Genomic DNA, 20,410 nt, shown 5'->3' on the forward strand with positions numbered 1-20,410 from the left:
TTGTCTAATTACAGCTGGGGGCTGTCAGTAGGGTCCCGTGAATTATGATGGGGATAGTGAAAGATGATTTAGGAAAGCAGCCCTGTGGTGAGGAGGGCTAAAGCTGTTGGAGTGGATGCACAAGTAGAACCAAGAGCCAGTATGTTAGAGTTTTTCTTCTCTGAGCCTTTTTCTTCTCTAGGCCTTCTTCTATGGTACTACACAGGGGAAACAAGTCTCTGGCATAGGTAGGCCTTTAGGCACCTGGGAAGGTATTGCAAGGTAGAGATAGGAATCTGTTCAGAGTAATCATTTCTCCAGGGGTCTTGGCAAGGGAATGGCAAAATAGAATAAGGACTCAGCATTGTGCAGGTAAGACAAAGGATCTGCCTGGACATAAAGCAGAATGTCTTGCTGGAATGAACTTGTACAGAAAAAAAAAGTATGTTTTTTTTAAATCTCTGCTCATACAGGTAGAGTTGGCTAAACAGGACTAAGATGCAAATGCACGTGACAGATTTGTATGTGCCTTATAAAATGACCTGTATTCGTGTTCATTCAAGGCTTTTTTTGGAAGGCCTGAGGGAAGGGATAGGAGAACCTTTACATGGGCTGAAGAACCTGTGTGTGGAAGTCACTATGTACAGTAATTTGGCAATAAAAATCCCTGTCAGTGTTGCTGACTGGGCAGGCTGTTATCCAAGAGGATAGGAAGCTAGTGGAGAGCAGCAGTGAAAATAGGAATCAATCAGTTGGAGAGGTGAGTGGAGCTAAGTAGTGTTAATGAACTTAAGAGTGGATGCGTGTCTGTAATATAAAAAATAATGGGCATACCTAATGAAAAGCAGATCTTACTTGCCAAAAGCTTTTCATCCTTTATCTTCTATGTAACTGCAGAGCTCTACTAAACAGGCTCTAGTTTAGTGGCTGCTGCTTGGTGCTATGATATGAGAGACCACCTTAGTTGTTAAGCCAAGCACTTCTCAAGCTTATAGCACTGCTGAAACAGCATGCTTAGCCCCTTGAAATGAGAGGAAGGCAACTTGAAGAACTTGTGCTATGAAATATCTAGCAGTGATTAATGGTAGTCTAGACATAATGGTCTTAAATGAAGGGCTAAGTTATCCCTGCTTGTTATTAAGGTGGAAGGAGCAAGATCCTCTGCAGAAAACTCATCCCCCTTCCATCTTCAGTGCTATCCTCATCAAAACTTCATCTTCACAGTCCCTAGGAGGTTCAAGAAGCAGCAGGTCTCAAGTTATAATTAACAAATGACAATTCTTCACTATTGCATTCAAGTTACCATGTTGACTTTTGTAGGTTAAAATTGCCTTTGTATGCATGAAATATTTTCCTAAGAGGATAAGGGCACAGAACTTGTGCCATGTGGATGGTAGTGCTAGTTTTCTTTTTGGATAATGTAAAAATAAAGACTTTATTTTAAATAATGAAGCAAGGTAGTCAAAACTTTAAGTATTATGCTAAAAAAAATGTAAATCTAGCTATGGGGACCACAGCAACCATTGGGCAGGTGTTCTTGTGGTCCTTAGTTGTGCAGTGTTTTGTTAGAGGTGTGAGGTGTTATTAGAAGGCTTCTGCTCAGGCTCTGGGCTTGAAGTCTGACAATTCCTTTTCCAGTGACACCAAGGTAAAAAGGTGTCCTTGTAACACCTTAGTGGGTATTCAGTTACTCAAAGAGGTATTTGTTTTTAGAAGTCTAATAGTTATATTTTGTTTGAATCTTTAAACAAAATAGTTGAACTATTATGTCATGGATAACTTCTTGGTGATGCTTCTGTGCACATCTTAATTCTGTTGAAATGGGACCTAGAGCTTTCAACACAAGAAACAGTTTGCTATTTTGTTAACTGTACTTGAATAATAAAATATAATGGAGACAAATGTTTGATGTACTTCGGCTGAGAGAATAGATTTACTTAGGTTTAAGAACAAAGTTAGTGAACCAGATGAAAATTACAATGATAAAGGTTTAAATTTCATGATGAATATAAGTTCAACATTTATCCCTTTGACTGCTTAGCAACACTATAGTCACACAGCCATTTCTGGAATGTTAATGACTTAAACATTCACTTTTCTAGCAAAACTCACTTCTAGTGTATAAACTAAAGTTGAAGTTAAAAGACACAGTTTACTTTAAATGTCTGCACATCTGCTAATTGATACAAAACCATTAGCACTGGAATATAGTGTGCTTGGTACACCTTCTATAGTGTTGCAGAATGGCCAAAATCTTTTTAATCTGATATTTGAAATGTAATGATATTTTTAGGTGTAATAGTCAAAACCTTATTTCAGACTTGATTTTGTATTTTTGAAGGGCTGTTCTGGCACTGAAGCAAAGCAAGGCTAAAGTTGAAGCCATTTTGCAAGGTAAAGACCTTATTATGACATTTCATGGGATTGGACAGTTTAACAATCAAGTGATATATGTGAAAATGTCAGAGGAAAACCAGAAGATGCTTAGCAGAATTGCAAGTAAGTACCTAACCTAAATCTTTACTGCTTGCAGTAAACAAGTTTGCAGTCTGTCAGCTCTTCAACATACTGGCCTGAGCTGCTGTGCTTGCCTATAAAGTGCTGCCTTTCCTCTCACTGTGTTGTTTTCTTAATTGTTAAATATGAAGCTGAAACTGAGATCCTGCAGAGCTTGAGAGCTAGAATAAGTTGTGTACTAAATTGGAAGGGATGAGGTGCACAGACATTTGGCTTGTCAAGATCACGCTACAAGGCTACTCTAGCAGACCCTGCAGTCAGGATCTTGCAGATTTGTAGTGTACATAGTTTTTGAAAGAGACACCTCATAATTGGTGCCCTATCCATTCTAATAAACTGGAAACATTGCAAGTGTTGACTTTGAGTTGAGTTACCTTCTGTAAATTAGAGCATGCATGAAATTATTATCCATGGGACAGGAGATGACAAATAATAGCGACTGCATATATAATCTGCAGATACATTTTTACTTCCATTATAGAAGATGGAACAAAGGTACAAGAATAGCTTCTATCCTCAGTTCTAACTTCCCAAAGCAATGATGGGTTCATGAAGGTATTTCAGGTGTGACCAGCTTACCTCCATCTGAACGCAGTCTCTGAAGGATTTGGTGCTCTCCCCTTCCCTTCACCCTGTTCTGTTTTTAGAAGCTGGTTTAGCCTGCAATGCAGAACCTAATCTGTGTCCTGGGCTTCAACTTCCAACAGAGCAGAAATAATCAATACATGCTTTTTGCTTGCTATTTTCATACTAAGCAAAAAAGAAGCATCATTCTACTAATGCTTCTCAAAAAGGCATGCAATACAACCACTATGTAATATTCAAATGATTTATTTTTTTTCAGAATAGTCTGTTTTCTTTTTTGTAAAGGCTGCTTCACCCTTCCTCCAGTTCTTAGCTTTGACTGCACTCTTGCACTCTTATTTTATTTTTCTCTTAAATAACTAGTGTTGCAACTAGACAAAAAATACCTCATAATATGACCAGCTTCTTTGTCTTCTAGATAAAATTAGGCATTTCACTGTTACCTTTTGCTTGACTCTAGCCTTCATTTCCCTTATTCCATTGATGACAGAGACAATTTTGATTCAAACTAGCTGTGCTTTTGTTGAAAGTAGTCTGACATTATCCCTGCTTATTAGGATTTGTGCCTCAAAAAAACTTCCCCATGCCCAAACTGTTTTTTCTAAAATCTGTTTAACACAAAATAATCTGGACTGAGTATGACTAAGTACAAGACACATGATGCAGTTTCTTTTGAAATCAGTTTTCCTACATGCCAGCCCACGAGGTATATGCTTCAATACCACTGAAAAAAGGGACCACTTAACTGTTTTTGATGCCCCTCACCTTAACACTCTCCTCCATCACTTCTGAAAGATGCAGAAGTGAATACCTGCTCCTCTCCCTTGGTTATTGCTGTTTTCCCCCTACTCTGTTTTGCTTTATGGAGGATTTTATTCCCAGTGAATCATAGCATAGTAAAGGTTGATCTTGCGTGCTATTTTAGCATCTGCAGAAATGTTTAAATTTGGTTCTGCAGAATGTATGCTATGATAATCTTTTTACTTTATTTTTTAAAGAGTATTGGAGCTGCATTAACTCTGAAAGCCATTACAATAGTGGGTGGCAGATTCCTTCTTGTTCCCTGCCTGGATCACCTGCATCTTTGGGGTTCTACAAACCTGGCGTCTACTTTCTGATCTGAACCTCTTTCCAGATAAGCTGGAAAAGAATCATTTTGATTGCAAACCCCAGGAATATTCTGTCAGTACTTGCATTTATTTCATGCAATATGATTGTTCATTGATTGCCTAAAATACTTCCTTGACTGTGAGACAAGCTGCCAGTATTCAAGCTGTTAGCTCTGTCACCAATGGCTTTGCTATTCAGAGAGACGCAACTTTCATTGTTCTCATTTCTGAATAATTTCTGACCATTCCTAGCACTTAAGTCTGTGGATTATGCAAATATACCAAAATCTATCTTTTTAATAACATCTGTGAAGGAATGTTTTTTCCCGTTTTCTCCCTTCCCTCCCCCCCCAGCATAGAATCAATTATATAATGGATAGCAAATGTTTTCCTCAAATTCTAATCAATACTTGGTTGCTCATGGAGTAGATGTGGCTTTCCAAATGTTGCCTTGTAAAGCAGCTTGATGAGCAAATGATTTGACTGGCAAAGATCAAGCCACTCCTGCCATCTGCCTCTACCTCAGTGTCCTTATTTGATAATTTGTCAGAAACAGTTTAACAGTTCAGCCTGTTCTAATGAAGGTTTTGAACCTCTGAGGTTCAGGTCCTGGAAAATTAAGTGCCATCCTGACATGTGCAAAACCTCAGCTACAAGCCTTGTACCTAAACTGACCTCTTGAAGAGACTTCCTAGCCTTGACCTTCCTCCCATTATCAGCCTTCCTGGTGAAACTCTGCTCGTGGCAGTAAGACCTTCACCTTGCAACAATGACTGCTCATGGCTGTCTGGTAGGAGTGGAGCTGGTTGAGCATGAGGAGACTCTGATCCATTGTTTTGATATGTTAACCTCTGGCTTACTTTTTTTGAGCACCCTCAGGATATCATTTGCCCAGGTGAGTGTGTGGGAACAGCTCTTTACTAGAAGGAGTTCAAATATGTTGCTGCTGCACATGTATTTTGGGGATTGCTGTGCTTTCACCTAGTGGCATGGGCACAAGAAGGCTTTATCATAGTGTTTCTTCATGTTATATTTTTTTCCATGAAGTGCCTGAGACACTTTAGGGGTGGTTTGATACATAACCATAACAGCCTAGTATAGTTTTTAGATGGCCTAAAGTATCTGCTATGCCCATCCTTCTGCAGAGCTGTGGCAGGTGGGCATCCTGTAGGGCATCTGAAATGGCATCAGGAGCTTATTCAGGCAACTGGGGCCTATTCTTCATATATTTTCCAGATGGAAAGCATAAAGCAGTTGCCTTGGCAAAGTGACCAGGCAGTCACAGCTGCTGTTCTCTCATAAATACGGAGATGAAATATTTTAATGTATTAATTAGCTAAACTACAAGCCAGAGACTTGGAAGCCAGAGACTTGGACTTGATACAAATGCTTATGACAAACTGGTAAACACAGTAGTTAAACTTCCTGATGGTAACATAAAATGAAAGTAGGGTGACTTCAAGCAAGCCACTTATCAAATATGATAGCTTTTCTTTAAACACACATTTCCACGTGGAACCTGCTTCTCCCAGTGCCTGGGTAATTTAGGAGTAACATATTAGTGTGAAGGACTGGGGTCTGGCAAGAAGCAACATATAAACGTTGCAGGATCTCAGGGCAGGTGTTGATCTTCGTATTTATAATCATCCTTATAGATCCAAAGTATAAAGACCTCTATTAATAGGAGAAAAAAAAAAGAAAGCCAGATACATCCTAAATACTCCACCTTTAGCTAAGGATTTCAGTGTTATTTTGGAACTATTCTTCACCATTGAAGTGTTTCTTGTTCTGCAACAGTTGTTTAACTTCCTGTATCTGCCAAATTTGTGGGGTCTATCTGCTGCAGACTTCTCCTTGCTATCCTTGTGAGACTCTGCATCCCCCATTTCAAAGTTCATGACAACCAAGAATAGATCAACTTGATTTAATATTTCTGGGCATTGCAGTCCTAAGCTGAAAGACCTTGAATATAAATTCTGGAGTTGCTCACAGTCACTTCATTCAAAGGAGAATAAAACCTTATTGCTTTAAAATTGTAGTCAACCTTTTTAAACAGTCACCAGTGTAAATGCTTCCTATCTTATCTTCTGGGAAAGAAATATGTCTGTGTGACTTTTCCTTCTGAATTGGTCTTTGCAGATATGCACTTATTTTGTGGATCTTGCCACTATTTTTCTTTCTGAAAGCATTTTGCCCCTCATATTGCTGTTTGCAAAACTGTCCCATTGTGGCCACAGCTTGTTGCGTTCTGCTCCTGTAAGGGTTGCCATGGCACATATTTTCCTGAACTTACCATTGTGATAGGAGGTTTTGTGAATGCAGACAACAGCACTGCAAACATGAAAGTTTAGATCTATTTTCAGGTTTGCAACATAAGGCTGTATTGTCATGCCCAACTTTGTTTTCACTAATTTTGTCTGTTTCCCATGATGGTATGACAACTACTTATCTCATACTGTATTTCAACTGTCTTCAAGAACAGAATGGTGGGATTCTTGTCTAACCTTCTTATAAATATGTTCCCACATCTCCCAGTTATTACTTTATCCCTTATTTTATCTTTTTACCAGAAGCTGTGGAAGAATGCTTTAATGAAATGAATCTCGACATTTCAGGGAGCAAGGATTTCAAACCCCATCTTACTTTTCTAAAGCTCTCCAAAGCACCGAGATTGAAAAGAAGGGTGAGTAGGCTTTAAATTCTTTTTACTGGTATCAGTTCTAGAGATTATGTTTATTTTAATGACTTTTTTTGAGGGGGGGGAGGGGTGGGCTATACACTTCAACAATTTTCATTTCAACTACAGAAAAAAAATAATCTATTTAACAGAGCTTTTATTTCAACTGGCCAAAATACTTATTTCTTCATATTCAATTAGAAGAGATGGGACTTCTTGTCCATATTGTGTATGGCTCTAATGGTAGAATACAGAGTGCTTTCCTTCTGCTGTGGGCAGTTGGATCTGCATGAAAATACAATGTCAAGCTGCTTCCATAGGGCAGGATGGCTTCAAGCAATATTTATCTGAGAACAAGATTAATGTCACTTTGGAAGCTAGTCTGGTGCTTTGATTTATGCTAGAAATGTGTGATGTGCTTTCTTAACCTTTACTGCAGCATTGTATGGTTTATCACATACAATTAAAGTAAAAAAACAACTCTGATTAGATTGCTCATTTCCCAGTGGAATATTGTCCTGCTTGTTTCCAGGAATAGTTCTTGTATTTATGAGGTCAATATATTGCAAACCTGAAACACGAAAGGAGCATGCATGAAGAAAACAGAAAATGTTATAATAGCTGAGGAAAATGACCTTGTATTTGTGCACATCAAGTACTTCAAATTGACTTGATACTTGCCTTCTGTACAATCAAAGTTGGATAGTAACAGTAGTTCTGTGCTGGAGGTTTTTTTCTTTTATATTGCCTACAGAGAATTTCATCAGTACAGGCATCAGCAATGTCTAATGCAAAAAAAAGTACAGTACAAATGTAGGAATTGCTGTTGATTTCTATCTAGAATAATTCACATTTCCTTCCACCATTGAACATACAGTTCTGGGCATCACTGAAAAAAGCATGATTACATCCTCTCTGCACTCTCCTTTTAGATATTTAATATACATTGACAAGATTCCCCTGAGCCTTCTCGAGGCTCAAGTCCCACCTCTCCTAGCCTTTCCTTGTAGGAGTGATGTTCCAGTCACTTCATCTTCATGGCCCTTCACTAAACTCCTTCTAGTAGCTCCATACAGGGAAGCCCAGAAATAAATGTGTTCTCAGGCATGGCCTCACCAGCGCTGAGTAGTGGGGAAGGACCACTTCACCTGCTGGCAATATATTGCCTGAGGAAGCCAAGAATACAGTTATCCTTCTTTGTGACAAGGTTACACATTTATTTTCAACTTTGTGTCCACCAGGACCTCCAAGCCACTTCCTGCAAAGGTGCCTTCTAGCTGGGCAGACCCAGTACGTCCTGGTGCATGGGACTGCTCTTCCCCAGGTGCAGGACTTGATGCTTCCCCTTGTAGAACTTTATGTACTTCCTCTTGACCTGTTTCTCCAGCCTGTCCAGGTCCCTCTGGATGGCAGCACCTAGTGTATCAGCCACTCCTATCCGTTTTGCCCTCTGCAAGCTTGCTGAGGGTGTGCCTTGCCCCATCACCCAGATAACTAATGAAGGTGTTAAATAGGACTGTACCCGGTATTGATCTCTGGGGTACTCTGCTATTTACTGGCCTCCAACTAGACCTGGATCCTCTGAATCCAACCATGCACACAGTTTTTAATCCACCTTGCTGTCTGCTCATCCAGCCCATATATGTCAACAGCTTCTCTGTGAGGTTCTTACAGGAGCCAGTGACAAAAGAATTACTTCTAGGCTAAGTCTAGGCTACTAAAGATAGTCTATGAATATCTCCTGCTTTTCTCATCTATAGAGTACATGTATTGTTCACTCCTGTCTCCAGATTTGTATGCACCTTAACCCTGTTGCTTCTAAGTACTATTCTACACATCATGACCATGAAATTTAAGTGTAATGGGGTTGCATGTTAAGTTAGTTATCAGGGCACATATGGGTGCTGTATGTCCCTGTACAATCTCACCATAGTTAATGCTCAGCCCCAGACACAGGATTTAACCTCAAAGATCAGACCAGAATATTAATGTATGAGTTTGAAATCTGACATACCAAATTGAAAATACTAAGTATTTGCTTCGTCTTTTCCAGAGTCAAAATGTAATGGGTTAAAGAAGGAAAACTCTATACACCTATAATACCCTGTTCTTAAAGACAGCAGGAGAGAAACCAAAATTCCTAAATACTAGAAGATGCCAAGTGTGAGAAAATATTGTTTTAGTTATTATGATGCCATCTACTGGCTGTAATTACTTGCTGTATATCATAAATAACTGTTTCCATGTAATATGAATGCAATTCAGGTACTTCATGCAACTTCAGTGCTTCCAAAGTGAAGCTCGAGAAACAATTACTAGTATTGTCTGCTACATTTTACTTCTCACAAACGTTTTAATAAAAGATAGATATGTGATGCATATGAAGTTGTTGCAAACCTTGTTTGTATTTGTGGGGAAGGAGGATTCATTCCTCTTTAAAACTGCTATATGTTCGAAGTTTGAGCTCAGGAAATTATGCACATTGGATTTTGTGTCTAGAGACCTCAAAAGGTTGGAGGGAGCTTTATTTGTGTACTATTTAGCTTGACAAGCTGCTGAAGGAATGGTATATTCTGTTTATTGTTGAGGTTCAAATTGTGTAGGACACCTCTGGCATAAATATTAAAATACGGGCTTTTCAAATTTTTCTGACCTGTCTTTCCAGAGAGCCAAGAGGGAACAGCTCACCTTAAGAGTATCCACTTCAATGTGTACCTGATACTGTGGAGCCTTTTCCAGCACTCAGACTGCTGTTGTCAGTGCAGGTTGTTGGTCTCCAGTGATGGGCACTGCCCACGCTCACCTATGACAAAGCAAAGCTGGGTTTTAAGTGCTACCACTTGAAAGGGTAAAACATTTGTTCTTGCTTTTATGCTGCTCAAAGTAGATTCACTCGGTGCAGGTCTGCAAATAGCTGCTATCCATCCTGGTTGTTGAGAGCAGCAATCCTATGAAAATCACTTTGTATTAAAATATTCTGGCTCTTTAATGGAAAGGGCAGTTCTAAACATGGCCTCTTTGAGCTACTTGATAAGTTATCTTAAATGACATGGCCTTACTTGAATTTCCATTGTCCTCCTGAATTACCCAGAAAGCAGCCAATGCACAATGTACCTCTGCATTTAAGCAGAACTTGTAGCTGGTGTAGAAGTGATGTGTGTCTCTTGTGTGACCAATGGCCTGGCCCTAGCTGCCACCAGGGTACCTCCAGGGCACAGTAGAAGATGTACAGTTTGTTCAATTAAACTTTGAAGTGACTTGGCCATTAGGTCTGCTCTGAGGAGCAGCAGTGTCTAAATGGTTTGAAGTTTTTGATTTTTTTTTTTTGAAGCTATTTACATGTGTTTCTGTTCAAGTGACAACAGTTATCTCTTGCAATTCCCCTATGGTGCATGCCTACTCATGCAGAGACCTGCCAAAAAGGCTGTTACAAGGAAGGAAGCTTGTAAAGAGATCTCTTGTTGTTTTATAAACATACACTCCTGAGCATCTGGGGGCAAGGCTGAAAATAATTGAGATTCCCTTAAAGAATTGTGCTGCAAGGGGCTCCTCAGGGTCTTGTTAGTGTGCTCTCCTTAAGGGAAGGTGGAGACTCTTCCTTGTTGCTTAATGATTCATCTGTCCTTCACTTCCGTGTGTGCCCCTCAGACGTGAGCTTTGTTACAGGCTAAATGCTTTGTGGGAGCCCCTAGTTCAAATTAGCAGCCTGTTGTGGCTGGTGGAAACATGTAGGGATTGTTTAGCCATCCCTGGTGGTCTCTGTACAGCTGAGTCGGTGCTGCTGTACTTGAACTTGTCTTGTGGGGAAACACCAATTTGGAAATGATTTCCATCTTGACAGTCCTAAATTACAATACTTTCTGATATGCCTTGATTTTGGCAGTGGAAGTTTGTTTTTTTTTTTTTTTTTTTTTCTTTTCAATCTGAAACGATCATGTAAGCAGTTCAAAATGCATCTATAGGAGTAAAAACTTCCATTTATATGTTGTGACTGTTGTAGTGTTCGGCTGTTGAGATATTAGCAGTGTTTAGTTATGATTTAAGAGCTGCTCTGGCTTTCTATTTTTGTTTGTTTGTCTAGCTTGCTTTCACAATAAGCCACTGTTAAATTTCTTTTGAATATTTTGCTAATGTATGTCAGCTATACAGCTTTGTCAGCTATATTTCTAACCTGTCTCTAGCATGCAATTTAATTACTGTTGTGACATGTGCACACCAAGGAAAAGGATGCATTTTTCAGTCTGTAGAAGTAGCAACAGGATGAGAAACTGAGCAAAGAAAACTTTAGGAAGATTTCTTTATTCCACCTAAAGGCAATTCAGAAAGGAAGGAATAGTTTCTGAGTTAATGTTGTGACTGCTAAATTGCTTGAAATATCTAAAAATTACATGAATGCTTTTCAATAATATGATTAAATTGAACTGTTGCTTTATCTCTAGTTCTTTTGGTGTGTTTGTGGCTTGTTGAGGGAAGAAGGGTATGTGAGGGATTCGGAAAAAAGACAAACTTAAAAATAATCAGCTGTCAGTACTGTGTTATCAGTATTAACCTAAGTACTACAAAATGTAGTAGATATTGCTATCCTAATGGGGTTGGTGGGTATTTTTTCCTAAGTTTTCTTAAGAAAAGAATTCATAAGATACTACTTGATATGTCATGTACTCTTCTGAAGTGTGTATAATTCGTGTATATATACACATTTATTGCTCTTTCAATATTTTAGGGTTTCAGGAAAATTTGTTCGGATCTGTATAAAGAATATGAAGACAGTTTTTTTGGCACAGAGGTTTTCAGTCAAATTGATCTCTGTGCCATGCGTAAGAAGAAACAGGAATCTGGTTACTACTATTGTGAGTGTTCTATTAATGTGGGCTCCAGAGGTACAGAAGAGAGCAAAGAGCAAGAAATGCAGACAGAAGATAAGGGAGAAACAAGCAGTGAAGACCCCCCAGGGAGTGCTGCAGGGACTGAAACAGAGGGAACTCCTGCAAGCTGTTACCTTGCCTCACATCCGGTAGCAGCTGATGACAAACCATCTGAAAATATTGCTGAGGTTTTAATTGCAAGTAAAGAGAAAGAAATCAATGAGGTGAATGGACAGCCTGAAGCTACAGATGAGACTTTTCTTGCTGCTGGAGAGATCTGCTCAGAGTCAGCGCCTGCTCTGCTGCCAGTAAGATTAGACGCATTGCTGAGTGTGGAAGAGAATCAAGAAAAAGCAAAGATAACAGACAATAGACTGCAGAAAACTGAAGCAACAGTGTGTGCACCTGATCTGCCAACAAGTTCAGAGTAAAGCTGTCGTAGTCCTTGGTGAACAGATCCCACCCTTGGTGATGGAAGGAAGGCAGCCACTGCAGTGCTTAGTTGCATTGAACTTGGATGGGGGTATGGATGGTGGATTAATCTTTGGCAGAAAATGGTCTTTCTAAGAGACTAATAAAACTGAATGTAGAACAAACTCTGAGGGGAAATGTTTGGATGCAGCATTCAGTAACAAGAACCTAAACCGCAGGCGTGTGAGAGCCAGTGTACTAGAAAGGTAAATGTTTGGGCTTACAGGATCAGGCAGAAGCTCTGCTCTGGCACCAAAGTTGTTGTCAGACACTTCTGTTGCCCAGTTACACACTTCTACCATAGTCCCTTCTCTTTTTCCTACTCTACCTTGCCTCTTCCCCTAATTCTGCTCCTTCCTATGCCTGCCTGCTTTCTCTCTCCCAGGACTGCCTACAGACCACTGCTCTCCTGATCCCCACAGTTGCTCTGACCTTAAGGCTCCAAGCCATTTCTGTGACAAAGACACAAGAAATCGATCATGTTGTGTTGTAAGTGGTATGACTTTTGTTGTTAACATGTGTCTGTGAAATATGCGCTTCAGTTCAAATAGTAGCTACTTAATTATTTTGTCTGACTTATGGAAATAGCTCGATTTATCCCTCCAGAAATATTGTAATACAAAGTATTTTTCTTTAGCTAAACCGCTAAGTTATGGCAGCAGAGGAAGAGGAATCCATAATGAACTGTTTTTGTAAAATGCCTTAGAGGAAATGAGGCACAGCAGCTTTTTTTTTTTCTAAATTGAAGTAATGTTGTAATCTTTAATATATACATGAGCTAGCTCTGTTTTGTCCTGTCCTTCACTGTATTCACTTCTGTCAAGAAGAAATGTAGGGCTTTGTACCACTGCTGGTGCTGAAACCTCCTTGCTATGCATATTGTTCACTGAAGCCATGCAGATGGCTTGTGGCTAACAAGCAGAGCCTGCCCTACCTGCTGCACGGCAAATAATCTCTCTGCGGAGCCTCATGGCAGGGCGAAGCCAGTAGATGGCACTACTGGAAAAACAGCTGCAGCTGGGACGAGAGGGAATGAGCTGCTTCGAGGCCCCTGCGGCTCACTTTCGGTTTGGGCGGCTGAAAAGGGGGCAGTGAGCATGGGGTAAAGGCAGTAGGATGCCTAGAAAATCCTGCACATCCCTGATTTGCTTTAGCCGATCACTGAAAAGAGGTGTATTTGACCTTTTCTGAGGAAAGATGAAGCTTTTAAAAATGCACGCCTATATGGGGAGAGAAGTGTCCTCAAGTAGTTTTTCCCAAAAGAAGCATTAAGCATGTGGTGTTTGGCTTCCATACGTGATGTGTGGGAATACGGCTTTGGGCAGAGTGTTTAGGATGCACTCTATTAAATTAACACCAGGTTGTTGCAAAGCTGTCCAGCTTGTTACTGGCCTTATAAACCTGGATTTGTGCCCCTTTGGTGGGGAGTGGAGGGAGAGACAAACCTACCAGGCTGCCACTGAGCAGGAGGAAAGGGAAGGCTCTGCATTTAATGAGCCCGCTTTGTGCTCTGTGCTGAGGTTTGGGTCAGGCGCCTTGTGTTGCAGCACTTGGCAGAGCATTTATTTTTTTGTCAGTCCACGGAAGGTTGTGGACTTTCAAAAGCCTGTCCCCAAATGGTCTTCTAAATGCAAATTTGAGAGCAGTTATTCACAGCTGCTCTGGGGTCTTAAAATGCAGCTAAATTGCTCAATGCTAGAGGAAGGCTTCAAGGTTAATTTTGAAGAGTAGTTAGAGTGAGGCTTCAGTACTGCATCTCTATATCAGCACATTTTGGATGAATCAGTTTTCCAGAAAACTTTGCCTTAAATACACCGAGGAAACAGTGTTTCTTAATGATTTCCTAATTCAGAAGAGGATCAGTAGAGTCATTCATCTTATGAATTTAAGTGGATTCAATGGCCTTGGACCAAGTACACTTTACAATAAACTGCATTTGTTCTTATTGAAAATGTTAATTATCTTTTTATAGACAGATGGCACTGGAGTGTAGCAAATGCGTGGTGAACCTGTGCTCAAAAACGTTTGGGTGTTTAATGCCTACAGGTTCCAATTTAAGTTTATTTCTGTTTTAGGATTATTGTGATGATTGCAGGGTAATTAATTTCACTTATCTTAAGAGTATAGTAGTCTTGTTTTGGTACATTAAATTAAAATAAATACTTAAGCTATGCCACTACAATTTATCTTGATAATTTAAAATAACACTTAAACCAAAAAGTCTACCAAATATTCAGTTCTTTAGTCCTTAATGACAGCCAATTCAAAATGAGTTCCTATAATGCTGTTCAAGTCATAACATATTTTCAGCCTTGTGATGGAGAACAAGTCCTAAATTTCATTAGTACTCTGCTTAGGACGTGGGGATCCATGTGTTTGTAACTTAATGTTTTTTTTTTTATTGAAAGTAATTGAAATATGGTTGATTATTAGGTATTTTTTGAGGGTAGGGCAGGTGAGAAAAAGCTTCTAAATTGAAATAACTGCACTGAGGAAAGATTAATTGCCCTTTGACTTCTGTAGGGAAACAACACTAAAATCTAGGTTCAGAAGTGAATTCGAGTCATTCTTTATGATTCCTGCATTTACTGTTCTTTTCATGACATTTTTTTCCTTTATAGCTGCTAACTTGCTTATTTTTTTCACTTTAAGTAATTTGTTTTACAGGCACCAGTAGTTTATGTAGAAGATAAATGCAATCTGCTAATTTGTTCTAATTGAGTTTAGCTTAATGTAACTTGAGTTTTTGAAACAATGGTACAACTTCAGAGTGAGAGAGAACTTGTATTAAATATTACCCACTGGTTGTGTGATCTTTTTTTTTTTTTTTTTTGAAAGAACTGTTTTAATGTTTTCCAAGTAAGTTGAAAGGAGGCCTTAACAGTAGCTTCTCCCCATTTCTTGGCTGATTTTTTTTTAATTGGATATGTATTAAACTAGCAGTTCTAATAAACAGGATGTAAAAACTGAAAGTGTCCTGTAAATACCTTATTCTGGTATTTATTCTATTTTTTTCTGCTGTGCTACTGGGTGCTGTTAGACAATCAGATGGGCGTTTACAGTCTGAACAGCTAGGGTAGTTTGGTTCTGGATGTTGCATTTTTGGGGGCTAAATGCAACTAAGCAAGAGTCCTGTATATGTTCTAAATTAAAATAAATAAAGATTGTAGCTGTTCCAGCTGGCTTTTTCTTCCCATAGTCCTGTACGTGCTCTATACACAACAGCAGAAACACATCCTTCAAACACATCCTTCACCTATACCCCATGTCAGGAGGATGCCATGCTCCACTTTGTGAAGTCCTGTGATCTTCTTATTGTGGTACCCTAAGTGCCTGATCCTGTGACTAGGAGCAGGTAGCTTTAGGAGAGGGGGGTGAGAAGCAGTCTGCCTTACTTCTTGCTTGTTCTTCTTGGAGTTCATATTAATGCATATATTCTGCTGTTATTAGTCAAAGCTTCTGCTTGTAGTATGCCATACAATAATAACCTTATATTTTTGTTTGTTTGTTTTTTACTGGTGCAGGTAGGATGGAATAACCCCTCAATTCAGTGAGTGTGTGTAAACATACTTAAGTTATTAATCTTGATTTTTATTTTTTTATCTTCATAAGACAGATTCTAAATTTAGCCTTGAAATAATTTCTTCACCTATCCATTCTTACATATTTATCCTAAACCCAACTCAATGGCTGTGGTTGCATAGCCAAGAATAGCTCAAGTACCTGTGGTACTTGAGTCTCGAGATGGATGAAGACTGTTAAACTCTGGTAAATATTCTTTTTGTGGAAGTGGTTATTCAGGATTATAGCCAGGAAAGCACACATCTTCAGGCCCATAAATCCTAAGTGACTTTGTATAATTGTATTGGGCAGTTTCCTTCTCAAAATCAGTCCTAGATGGGCTCAAGTCCAAGCATTGTGTAGGCTTAACACCTCAGAAGCTGGCTTCCTACCATGGATTTCAGTCACTGACCTGCGCAGCAGAAATACAGAATAAGTCTCATAGAGACTCTAAAAAGCCTATGTATTTAGATTAGAGCATATTTTCTATGTCTGCAGGAGGGGAATGAAATGCTTTCTGGAAAAAAAAAAAGTATTAAACACATTTTTGCTCTTGGCTTGTACACCACCCCAATACTACTGCTCCCCTCATTGTCTGCAGGACTTGAAGTGGCACTGTGCTGGTTTTTAAGAGCTGCAAGTGAGAGCCATTGTTTAACCAACCAATTTTTCTGCATATAAAGCAGTTAGCAGTGCTTGTGAAGGTGGTTCTTAAAATCAGCTCAAATCAGCTCTTCTTAGGTCCTTTATACCCAGAAGATATACTTAAATCTACCTCCCTTCCTCCACTGTCCATCTAGAAAAATAAAAACACATCTTCGCCCACTGTAGAGTCTCCAAAGTTGCTTTGTTACCCTGCTATTGGACCTTCCTTTAATGCTTTTCCTGTTGTTTGTTTTCTATGCTGCTCCTGTTTTACTTTCCCTCCACAGCATTTATCTAGCTTGGCTTGGGTTCCTGCACTTGTGCCTCTTCCATGATGCTTCTTGACATTGCCAGCTTGTATCCCTTTGTTCCTTGTTCTGGGTAGTGAATACTGCTGAGTAAGAATAGCTCTGTTCTCTTTATCCCTAGGAGTCTTTCATGAAAGCCTCTTGCTCTAGGGGAGGATACCAATCATCATCCCTTTGAGCTCATGGGGTCTCTGAGCTCGCTTTGGCAACTGTTAGGCTGCTGCTTGTAAGCCCATTTTGCTCTGGTTTGCATAGCCCCTATTGTAATGGGAGTACTGGGTTGTCACAAGATCTCAGAGTTCCTGTAATTCTACTCAGAGAACAACTGAGCATACCCCTGCCTTACTGTGGCTGGGAAGGGGAGCCAGTGCAAAATGGATGGAGGAGGAGGAAATGTTTCTGCCATGTTCTTGTGCCTGAGGTTGTTGGGCTCTGTTACAGGGATGCTGTACTTAGGCTGCTGCTGCCAGCATCCCAGCTCCTTGCTGAAAGTTGGTGTCTGCTGCAGTCTGCGAGGGCAGGCGATGCTCCACCAGTCTCTGAAGGAAGGAGTAATGCCCACTGGGGACAGAATGATGCAAGAGCCATGGTAGTGCAATGTCTAAAAGCAGCGACTTGGCACCAGGGATGTTGCTGCTTGTGGTAACTGCTGCTGCCTTACAGGAACCTGTGTGCCTGAGATAGGGTGGGGGGTCTGCTGGACAAGAAGCACTTCTGGTAGGGAACCCCCCTTAGGGTGTCACTGCTTTCATGGCCTGTGGGTAAGCTCCTTGGCTATGCCTTCAGTTGCTGCACTTTTATTTTTTTGGGGTATCTTCTGGCAGGTTTGAAAAGAGAGGTTAGACTGAACAGCTCTGATTACCATGCTTATGCCTTTAAATCACTGCTATGATGAGATCAGCTATTTCCTTGTTACCTTCTTTGTCTGGGACACCTGTTTTACCCTGTGTGCATATGTTACTCCATGTGTTGCACCAGAATTTCAGTTTTTCATCATTTGGCTCAGTTCTCAGGGCTGTGTAGAAGTAATGTATTTTAGTTGTGCATAAACACGATGATTTATATACGCTGTGTTGCTGCAGTATGCAGATTCACGCACCTGTAATGTAATTGCTTACACTCTGTGCTGTAAAAGAATTACTCATTTAAACAAAGGCTGATTAGGTTGTAGCCCTTGTCAGAGGAGAAACGGCTGAGTATTCTAAGGGCCTCTCCTTGACAGAACAAGACCTGCTACCACTTCTATACTTTAATACAGAAAATGTGCATTAATGGCTGTTTCAGAGTCATGAAGACCAAGTACTGTCTATGTTCATCAACCACAGACTCTCAAAGAGAAGGCTGCTTATTGGATAGTGTGCCCATTTACTGTGTATAATACAAATAATTTATCATCACATGTGGTAGGAAACAAAAGAGATTAAGCAATCCCATATCAGGACATGGAGTACTTAACAGCATATTTTCAAAATGGGCATACTACTTACTGATACCACCAGGACACTTGAAACTCCTGCTGATAAAACCTGTCTCATCCCCAATGTTGTTAGTTGTATTCCATTTTTGTGTTAAAGAAAAAATGTTTTAGGAATATCTAAAATATTCCTAATATTACCCCCTAAATAGATAGAGGTAATCCTTATTTTCACTTCAGCTGATAACCATTCCAGTTGAGTAGAGGAATCTGCAATTCATTTTAAAATAATTTGAATAATTTATGCCTTAATTTCCTAATGTTGTGACATCTCAAATTTACCAAAGTACCTGGGGATTTCTGAACTCCACTGTGCTGGAAATGCCACTTCTATCTCAGTAAGAGAGACAGTTGTAAAATGGTATTGATGAGTATGGAAATCATGGTTGATCCAAATCAGATCTTTGTCTCCTACCCAACCATTTCTCTAAGAGGGAATTGAAAAAAAAAAATGTGTTCAGGTTTGCTGGAAAGCATAGTTCTATCCTATTCTTGTGGTGGCAGAGTTACTTAAACTATGATTGCCTAAGTAATCAATGAGATTGTCTACAATTGCAAAATAAACATGCCTTATAAATAAAGATATTCTACTGTACACTTCGGATGTTTACCTACTACACCTTGCAGGAATACATTGCTGTTGAAATATCTGCTGCCCATATAAGAATTGGTTCATCCTGCTGGTGAATTATCAGGTAGCATGCAATGTTTATTTGAGCAGAGGACTGAACCAATTTGCTTGTGAAATGAAAGATAGGGTAAACACTACTATAATATTGCCTTACATGTGTAATTACTTGAAATGTGTGAGCTTCCTTTGACTTCAGGCCCCTCAGCTCCACTAGCTTCATTAGGCAAACAGCTACGTGGGAAGGATTGGTGACAAAATTACTGCTGCAACCCTGGTGGCAGTGGGGTCATCCAGCTTCTCCCAGAGAGTAATGATGGATGGAGAGGGAGAAGGGAGGTGGCTTCTTTTAGATGTTGCACCAAATTCTCCCATTCAAGGGAAAGAATGCCTTTTGAACTGGTGAGGGCTAGAAGCTGCAGACCTTTCCACAGTTCATTACCTGCCCCTTTCCCTTTCACCCCAGAATATCAGTGAATAGCTCACCTCTGTCAAGTTTGGACAAGCCAGAGTGCTACAAAGGGACAGCACTGATGCAGCTGATGGATCCCAGACCTGTGCTGCAGCATTCATTTGGGGTTGTATTCCTCTGTGCCGGAGGCAAGGCACTAGATCCTTGCAAAGACCATTGCTAAGAAGGTGTGCTCACGGTTCCTGCGTATTAGTCCTGAACACTTAAAAAGCTCAATTGCTTCATTAAGGTGATGATGGACCAAAACTCTAGGTCAAGGGTCTAAAAGAGGCAACTTTCTTCTATAGCTTGTACCTGTTAGTCTCTGATGGGTTGGGAGATGCAGCCCTAGCTTGTGCCCTTGTTCCAGTGCTGCTGCTCCAGATGCTGTACAAGTTGTAAGGACAGACACGAGGACATGAACTGTTCTGCTGCATTTTCAAGCACCAAGGTCACTTCTAGTGTGGTTGGCAATGCCAGCAGGCAGATCTAAGTTTTCCAACCCCAAAGAGCTGCTACTATCATCACCTTTTCCTGTTACCACAGCAAACTAATAATCAGCACTGGACTTGTTCCCCTTTTAAGTTATCCATTTGAAACAAAATGGTATCAGCTGTCCAGCATTGCCTCTGTCCTTAAATATTCTGCAGGGATGTTTTAGGACAATCTTATTCTTTTGTTGTCTCCTATAATATTGTGTGCAACATATCTGAAAGATAATTAAATAGATTAACACTTCAGTGCCTTGCATGCAGAAAGAGGCTATGTTAAAGATGAGGGATGGCTCTCCTCTTTGAAGAAAAGCACTCAACGGCTTTCTGTTCCTCAGCAGGCTACTTTCACGGTTTGGAAAAGTCACTTAGAGGCAGGTATTTGCATGCTGTCATCATTGCATACTGGTGCCTATATTCTTCTCCCTTTAAAAAACATAATTTTTGTCTTTGCACTTCGTCTGTGGCTGTGTCTCTGTGACTTGTTTTTAAAGAGGAAGATAATCACTCTCTGTTCCCAAGGCATGTTAGACAGAAATGCATTAAGGACTGTGAGGTGATCTGATGCTACTTTAATGGGGACTCTATAAGCATTTTAAATAGGTTCTGTTAGGCCCTGAGACCAAATTGTGTTTCTTTAAAGTGCTTT

The 20,410-nt window shown here is 40.0% G+C and overlaps 1 protein-coding gene across 7 annotated transcripts in view; it reads left to right on the plus strand.

Moving 5' to 3' along the window:
* LOC137850963 (involucrin-like) overlaps positions 1 to 14,385 on the plus strand; it is a 35,380-nt gene extending 20,995 nt beyond the window's left edge. For 3 of the 7 annotated variants that reach the window (XM_068671573.1, XM_068671574.1, XM_068671575.1), the window contains exons 4-6: positions 2,321 to 2,478; positions 6,761 to 6,873; positions 11,591 to 14,385. In XM_068671573.1, the coding sequence (XP_068527674.1) occupies positions 2,321 to 2,478; positions 6,761 to 6,873; positions 11,591 to 12,163 (844 nt within the window). In that variant the 3' untranslated portion in view covers positions 12,164 to 14,385. Of the gene's footprint in view, positions 1 to 2,320; positions 2,479 to 6,760; positions 6,874 to 8,920; positions 9,269 to 11,590 lie in introns of those variants that run through there. The other 4 variants (XM_068671576.1, XM_068671577.1, XM_068671579.1 and 1 more) reach the window with 4 other exon arrangements.
* Positions 14,386 to 20,410: the final 6,025 nt, after the last annotated feature.

The sequence above is a fragment of the Anas acuta genome, chromosome 2, assembly GCF_963932015.1.
Source record: "Anas acuta chromosome 2, bAnaAcu1.1, whole genome shotgun sequence".
NCBI lineage: Eukaryota > Metazoa > Chordata > Aves > Anseriformes > Anatidae > Anas > Anas acuta.